The sequence below is a fragment of the Glycine soja genome, chromosome 10, assembly GCF_004193775.1.
Source record: "Glycine soja cultivar W05 chromosome 10, ASM419377v2, whole genome shotgun sequence".
In the NCBI taxonomy this organism is placed as follows: domain Eukaryota; kingdom Viridiplantae; phylum Streptophyta; class Magnoliopsida; order Fabales; family Fabaceae; genus Glycine; species Glycine soja.
The window spans coordinates 49,754,599-49,763,691 of NC_041011.1; the positions used below are offsets into that span (position 1 = coordinate 49,754,599).

General features: G+C 26.2%; 1 protein-coding gene across 1 annotated transcript; it reads right to left on the reverse strand.

Annotated features, from left to right (window-relative positions):
• Window positions 1-5,222: 5,222 nt before the first annotated feature.
• LOC114370128 (agamous-like MADS-box protein AGL62) lies at window positions 5,223-6,210 on the reverse strand. Its single transcript, XM_028327412.1, has one exon. The coding sequence runs from the start codon at window positions 6,208-6,210 to the stop codon at window positions 5,416-5,418; it is 795 nt and encodes a 264-aa protein (XP_028183213.1). The 3' UTR covers window positions 5,223-5,415.
• Window positions 6,211-9,093: the final 2,883 nt, after the last annotated feature.

The window sequence follows — 9,093 nt, forward strand, 5'->3', positions numbered from 1 at the left end:
TTTGATATTAAAGGCATTTATTTGTGATTTTTTAATTGAAATTTATATTTAAAATATCATATTCTGTACTTGTGTACTATTCGAAAGTTTAGTGCAATTAATTTGAAATAAGATGAGCAAAAGGATAAAATTATATTGTTTTTACACACAAAAAAGGATAAAAGTCTTAAAGTGACGGTTTCTTTTTCTTATAATAAGTAAAAGACTTAAATACATTTTTATCTTTTAATTTTGATTATTTTGGTCCAAAAAATTCAACTAATAAATTGGATCATTCAAATATTATAAATGTACAATTTTAATATATACATCCGTTAAAAAAAAACTTAATTTTTTATGATGTAATTAACGCTAATGAATAGCATGTTAAATAATAATGTAATATGACATATTTTTGTTTTGGTTTAATTTACTTAAATAACCTCATTCCTTACCTCCTCATTAAATACTGAACAATATCTTCAGTTTTTCCTCTCGAGCCTCTCTTAGATATGTGCGTATATATATACTCTCTGTCACTTGTACAGCTAGCATTAATATCTCAAAAGTGGATAACAATGGTGATATGTGATTACGCAGCTAAAGGGTTATCATAAAATTTCGTGTTTTTTTTAATTGTGTTGTTTACTTGTATATATGCAGCACTAGCTAAAGCCTAGCAATTGTTGCTTGGTTAATTTAAAATTGTTTTCTTACCAGACATTTGGTAACGTTTAATAGTGCAAACTCATTTCATAAATCATTAGCTTTTCAGGGGGTTGGATTTTAGGAAAGCTGATTCTGAATACTGGCTAACCATAATCTTGTTTTACTATCTTTATAACTCATGAAAAGGCACCCAAAAAAATATTATTTTATTTTCTCGCGTTTGCTATTTTTATTGTGAACCATTTCTGTTAATAACTGTGATTTACTCCTCCTGAATAAAAGTGAGATCTAAGAGGAGGGGTTATTTCAGTAAATTTAATATAAAAAATAAAAAAGAAGATACATTTACTAAGTAAGGGAAAAGGTATTTAAATAAATTTAATATTTTTTTTTGGCTATTTCAGCTAAATATAACTAATAAATTCTTTGAGCATGTGAAAAGAGAAAAAAGGTATTTAAATAAAGTTATATATTAACAAAGATGAAGGAAAGGGCACGTTTAACAATTGAGGGGTACCTCTCAAAAAACAGTTGAAGGATACGTTCAGTAATTGCCTTGTGAAAAAATTAATTCAACACATTTTGGAAACTAAATTCTTTTTTTTTTCAAAAGATTGGAAACTAAATTCTAAAACGTGTTAAAGTTTTCACTTTCGAATTTTAGTTTCTGAATGTATTCAATATATTATCAAATAAAATTTTAGAACTTCTATATATCATCAACTAAAAATGCGTTCCGAAAATTAGTTTTCAGAAAACGGTATTTTTTAAGAGAGATAAACCCCAAAAAATACACGAATGGGGTGTATATTAAGATTTGTTGACTCAAAAAAAATATTAAGATTATAATGGGAATTTCATGATGTTTAGTCTTTTTTTTTTATCATTATTATATATGAGAAAGGGGTTGCTATTCACCCCAACTCCTTTACTATTGACCCGTGATAAGGGACGGGTACTTTTTTTTCCAAAAATATCATTTTTACGAAAACATGAATATGCTTTACAGTAGTTTAAAGAATTGTTCATATTGTTTATAGAGTGCAAAAAATAAACACCCAAAACATGATTTCATTTGTACAACAAAACAAAATCACATTTACATTATTGTTTATTGAAGGAGTGAGGAAAAAATAAACAATAAAAACATAATTTTGTTATTTTCTAAAGAAATTTTAAAAAATAAACAACGAAGACATAATTATTTTATATATTATACAATAAAATCATATTTTTGTTATTTTATAATAGAAGTGTAATGACGGTGTGGTAATTCAGATCTAGGGTGAAGATGGTGTGATGGTGATGGATTGGGTGGGGTGAGAAAAAGGGTTGGAGCCTTGGGGGCCAAGAAAGGGAAGGTGAAGGAGAAGAAGGAGGGAGGGATAACTAAGAGGGATAAGAGAGTCTTTTCTTAGACATATAAAGGCCAATAATAATTTTCCTATAACAATCAAATTCAAGTGTTATTTACAAATCATGGGCAATGACCCATGACTTTGGTATGTGGGAACCATTCAAACAGTTCTATTTGCGCTACAGCTTTTTTCTAATTGCACTCATTTTACGTTTTTGTATTTTTTGACAAAAATATCTTTTCCGTAAATGAATTTTTGGAATGCTATTGTCAAAGAACATAATATTACAAAACCAACTATACAAAGCAATCTTTTAAACTATTTTAATATTATATATGTTGAATATAACTTAATAACTAATTTATTTTTTCTATGAGAACACATGTATCTTCTATTCTTATGATGAAGTTATGAGAATAATTGTATATTTGACACGAACATGATAACTATGCACAATAAAGTTTTTCTTCTAAGATTATGTTTAACAAAACATTTAAATTGGAAAATTCATTTGATTGTTTAATAAATAAATTTATTTTTTTACTTATTTAGAGTATTTTTGAAACATTACTTAAAATAATGTGTTTTAAAATATTAACATTTTAATGTAAATAATTATAAACTTATATTTATTATTTTTTTATTTTGAATTTATACGCTTAATGTATGTATTATATCACTATTGTTACTTCAAAAAAGAATAAACCATATAAATTTCAATAAATTTAAACTTTTTAAAGATAATATTTGCTCAATTAAAAATATAACTAATATTTTTACTCAATTTTAATGTAATTATATTTAATAAGATACTAAATATTTAAAAAAAATGATAAGTTTATTTATTTACATATTTTTTTAAATGATGCTAATTACAAGTCCTTAGAAATATCATTTAATCAAACCAGTGTGTCACCGGGTATAAAATGTAGTATCTAGCATATTTATATTCATATAAAAAATTTAATATACTGATTTATATTTATTATTATTTCTTAACAATAAAATATATATATTAATATTTTAACTTAACCATATATTAATTTACAGTAAGAAATAAATTTATTGATGATATTTTTATACTAATTTTATAATTTAATTAATTAATAATTAATAGTATACTAATTAATGCACAAAATTTGATACATTAATTAGTAAATAAATTAATAAATTTATACGATGGTATAGTAGTTTCTTTTATGTGGGCTGATATAGTAGGTTTTTTTTGTTGTTGAAAAAATTAGTATACTGGATAAGGAATACATATTAGTATAATAATTAATAAATATAAATATAATTTCATAAAATTATTAATATATATGCTAATTAATAAATACAAATTTATATTTTAATAAATTCATATATTAATTTTTTATCTTATTATTAATAATAAATAAATGTTTTTGTTTGGTTGATTTTATAATAATATATACTACATATTATTCATTTAGTAATAAATATAGAGTTTAACGGCGAAACACATATTTTCTAATCACATTAATGTTGAACGGTGAAGCTATTGGTGTTAATTGAGTTAACTGAATTGGTCGATGTTTAATGCACTAATTAATATTCAAATTTTGATAGTGTTGGAGCCAAAAAATAAAAATAAAACAAAGTGTTTAGTCAACATGAATGCAAGTCGGTGAGTCATGTCAATCCGTCAAAGTCTACCCTGCAAACTATATCTGATGCATTATATTTGAGTTAAACTTGTCCCAAATCCGTTAATAGAGGTTTCGTTGAATGTAAAAACATACTTAACAAATTTAAATATTTACTTTTTCCCACCACTCACATTTTTGGGAATTGATTAGATATGTTCTAAAAAATGTATTTCTTTTGAATTTATTTTAGAAAGTTATAATTACTTTGTCTAAAGATGCTATTATATAAAAGCACACATAATTTAGAAAGTTATAATTACTTTTTCTAAAAATGTTACTATAAAAGCACGCATAATTAAGTCATGATAAAATGTCACTCATCAAAATGTTATTCTAAATATAACTTTGAAATATATTTTTTGACTGAGAAAATTATTATTTCAAAAGTCAATAATCTTATATATTCAACTAATTAAAAATTGTTCTAATTATATATAACTTTGATAAATATTATTTCAAAAGTTAACAATTTTATTATATATTTCAACTGGTGACAGTTTTTAAAATGAATTGTAATTAAATTTTACCAAATATACAATATAAATTAACAATTTCCTTTGTAAATTATTTAACCAGTATAGATTCATTTCATCATTATTTTTCACTTTATAATTTCGAATTTCGTCGACCATCATACTGCCAATTGTGTTTCAGACTTTCAGTCGAAGAAATTAAGAGACTCTCATATATAGGTTTATACCAAGAATTGATTTCTCAACGAGTATATACCTTTTATTGTAAAATTTATACTCAAAATAGTCTCCAAGAAACATTTCAATTACATTTAATGATATACAAAAATCTATAAAAATTAAATTCTACTTTTTTTAGAAAAAAAGAGTACTAATAATATATATTGTATAACTAAGTATTATATGTTTTATAATATGATAAAAAAAGAAAAATAGAGAGAATTGAGATATATTGATGATAAAGACTATGTTCAATTATAATTTTCAAGTATTTCACAACGCATTTAATATGATTTTTTAAGTCTCAACACAAAGCTATCAAATGTAGCTTCTGCGTATCAACATACTTTCTCGCACACACTAAGCATATTTCTATAACTTCAAAATGTAATACTTTTGAAGAGAGATAAGAATGACTTTGCACTTTGTAAAACACAATAGAAAGAATAATATAATTATACTTAAAAAACTTATTTTCTCTTTAATCTGATTCTATTACATCATTTTTTTCTGTCTATCTTTTCAGTAATTCACCTACACACCTTCAAATTCAACTTGGGACAGTGTCCAGAAAATTTTCATAAAAAAAACACACTTCCAAATTAATTGGGGTGAACGTGTTTATCAAAGTTCCAATAAAAAAAATTAAAACTATATTAAAATCAATTTGAACAATCATATTGAATAATTTAAAATTAACACTATAAAAATTAATTTGACCAAAATCAAAACAATTAAACCAAACACCAAAAGCAAATAAATAAGATGCCCTTTATTAATTTAAACAACAACTCAAATGAAAGCACATCACTCCAGACCGAACAACATAACAAAGAAAACGATGCGAAAGGGAAAACATTCCAGCTAGCATTACATGACAGTGATGATGATGGTTCATAAGACAAGAATGTCCGCACCTTGATCACTGCTAACCATGCATGTCACGTAAAACTTAGCTAAGCCGGAATGATACTGAAATTAAAACAACAACAAAAACAACATGAACCTTTAATTAAAAACAAAAGGGCATCAAGATCCAGCTGGGGAGGATCACAAGAAACAACCACCAGCACTAGAAGGTCCTGGTACTCCAAATGCTCCTCCTCCTCCCATTCCCATGTCATTATTAAACCCATTGGGGTTCATCATCATGCTCCCATGATCAGGAAGCGTGTAATTCTGAAACATAATGGGTGGTGGTGGCAGCATCATATGTGTAATAGGAGGGAACACCTGGGCCACTGGCAGTGATGGTGGTTGAAGCACAACGTTGGGAATGGCTGAGGAAGAAGCCCCAGGAAAAAACTGATGGCCCGGATTTCCATTTGCAACAGACTGGGACAAAGCCATATCAGCAAGACCGGCCACTTGTTGCTTCAGCTCCTCAAACGCTTTCTTCAACTTCTCAAGGTTTTCCATAATGATCATCCCTTCCACGGGCCGGGCCCACCAGAGCTGGGCTTCGGCCTCCTTCTGCTTTCTATTCAGCTTCTCGGCGTGCTTCCTCTCCGCCTCGAGCTGATCGTTGATATGAGTCAGCTGGCCGTTGAGCTCAATGACTTTGGCCATGTAGTGCATGTTGCCAGCCTCCGGCGGTGGGCCTCGCTTGAGATAACGCTCTATGACGCCATCCACGCTGGGGTGGCCGAAGGAGAACACTTTCTCCCCCGGCGAGAACACCACCAAAGCCACGCTGGCGCCGCAGAGAGTGCAAAGCTCGCTGGCTTTCTTGAAAAGCCCGCTGCGGCGCTTGGAGAAGGTGACTTGGAGGTTGATGTCGTTGCTCATTTTCTTAATCTCAATCCTTTGGCGGCCACGGCTTTTCTTAGCTTCGGATGATGACATGGTCGGAAAGGAATGAGAAAAAATGAGAACGCTATGGACTTTGTTGTGTGTATGCAGAGTGTGAAGTGCTCAATTTATAGGGCTTTTAGTGTGAATGCCATCCGAAAGGATACAACACGTGGTTTCTGGACTGCGAGATTGAGAAAATCGTCTTTGAATGGCGTTTATGGCTAAAATTTAATGTAAAAACAAAGGCAGCTCCAATAACATGGAATGTTTTTATCTTAATCTTTTTCAGCATTCTTTCCATACAAGATGGACCTCAATATTTCCCACCACTAATTAATAATCCTGTTCTGTCGATGCACAAAATTTGCAAAATCATTTTTGAACACCAAAAATCTATTTGACATCTCTAACAGAGAGATCAAAAAAAGAAAAAATATATATAGATACAATAAGTGGTGTATAATGTTATCAAAACAAAAAGATAGAGAAAAAATAATGTGTTAATGGAGTTAAAATTGTCCAACTTATCTCAAATAAAATTTTTGTTAAACAACTCTATAGTAGATGATTGGTATAATTAAGAAAATTCTACCCATCATCTTTAATTAATTACATAAAGAATATATAATATCATTCATCTATTATTAAGTTGTTTAACCCTATTTTTACTTAGAATAAGTTAGATAATTTTGTGTTAATGGGGGTATAAATGTACTTAATTAAAGTTGTAAAAAGTAATTGCTCTAAACATTTATACAATTAGAACATAAAAATATAAAATATTTCTTCTTGCATAAATTGAAATTAATTTATGTATAAAATAATTTATAAAATACCTATCATTTTACTCCTCTTAATTTTATAAGTATTTATTGGTAATTAAATCGCTCTAAACAAAAGCTTTATCAAAATAAATAAAAGAAGAATAGAGTTAAAGAGGAATTCACAATATAGTAAATCAATAAGGATAAGATTAATTAATATTGAATCATTAAAAATAATATAACTTTTAAAGAAATTTCTGTGGATATAAAAAGAAAATAATAGTTATTCCAAAAGAAAAAAAAAATTCTTAAAAATATAACAATTTTTTTATTTAAAAAATATGTCTGCTTTGTGTTATTTTTGTATTTTTAAACTAAAAACAGCTTAAGTAGGTGAGTTTCTTTTTAACCTAGTCATTTCTTTAGAATTTTTATGAGGCATCACATTGCTAGATGTAAAATAAAATTAGATAGTGTGATCCATAATGATTTTACCCATCATCTCGAACAAGATTGTCTTTAAGAGAGAAGACATGTGATTTATACCCAAAAAAAATTAAATATTGATGCACCCAAAGATTATAATAAAAATGTTTATATTATTAAAGTTGTCTCAAAGTTTAAGAATGAATAATCAATATTATGAAGTAAATACGCTAAAGTAATCATTAATCAATAGTGTAACTTATTAATGAATATATGTGTGATAATTAATTAATATATTAAATATTGAATATGAAATAAAAATAAATAAGCCCATTATTGTTTATTTGTCAGCTCATATAAAATGCCATATAAATATTCGTTAATTTTATGAATTAGTATTATCTTTTGAACATACATTATTCGAATAATTTTTAATCTATTCCTAATTGTTAACGTATAATCTTAAATAAATAATTAATATCTTATATTTTGAATTTGAGTCTAACTTAATCATACAAAATTAATTTGTAAGATAAAAAAATTCATAATTTATATATTGTAATTTGATAACATCTCATAGGCCCAATAACAATTACTATGATAGACTCTCGTATCATTTTAAAATTTAAGATTAAGTCTAACTTAATTATATAAAATTAACTTATAAAATGATAATTATTCTCTTACTTATATACTTTAATTTTATCACATATCATTAGTTAATGTGAGATTTCTTATACAAATTTTCATGCTAAGGACTACACATCTCAAATGTAAAGGACGGAATTAGACATTTATTGGTGGTCCAATAATGACCCAATAATTAGTGGTCTAATCTATAGGTTCAACAAAAATCCTAGAATAGACTTTGTTATAATATTATATTTTAGGTTTATATCTAATTCAATTCTACAAAATTAATTGTCCCTCACCTAGACAATATAATTTGGGTCATATTGATGTGAAATCTCAAGCATAATTAGTTAATGTTTTCTTCATGGTGTTATTTTTAATTTATAGTTGGACATTTTTTTTCTAGACAATTTCTTGTTGGACATTCTTAACTATACTTTGGTTGATGAAAGCATAATTAATGTTTTTATCAAAGAAAAATTGTACTTAGAGGGGAATTTTTTTTCTATAAGCATAATTAATATATGTGAATAAGGTCTTGTTAATTAAGATAATTTTTTCTAAAATAATTTAGAGGAGAAAAAAATAAGAAGATAAAATAAATTAAAAATTTTCCATAAGTAAAAATCAACTTATGTACCTCAATTTGTTTGAAAGAGATTTTATAAAAATTAAGTACATATATATAAGTGATTTTAACTTACAGGAGAAACTCAATTTATTTTACATTTTTAATTTCTATATCTGTAAGATTTTATAGAGAAGTAGATAAAAAAAGGTGCAACATTCATTTACATTATGAAAATCTAACTAAAATTTGTATGTAAATTATTTAGAAGATCATTTTAAATCAAATATAATACCTAGCTTACAACAATTAATTTAAGAGTTTAATAGACATGTAACATTAAGATAAAGTTTTTTTATATTATCAATAAATTAAAAATCATCTTTGATATGAATTTTATAGTAGTTATTATAAAAGTTTGTCTTACTCCTATTATAAAAGTTAACATATTATATTTGATATTTTTTTATTAAATAATAATATAAAAAACTTTTTTATGACTTTGAATGCATATATTATTTATTCTTAATTAAGACTTGATAA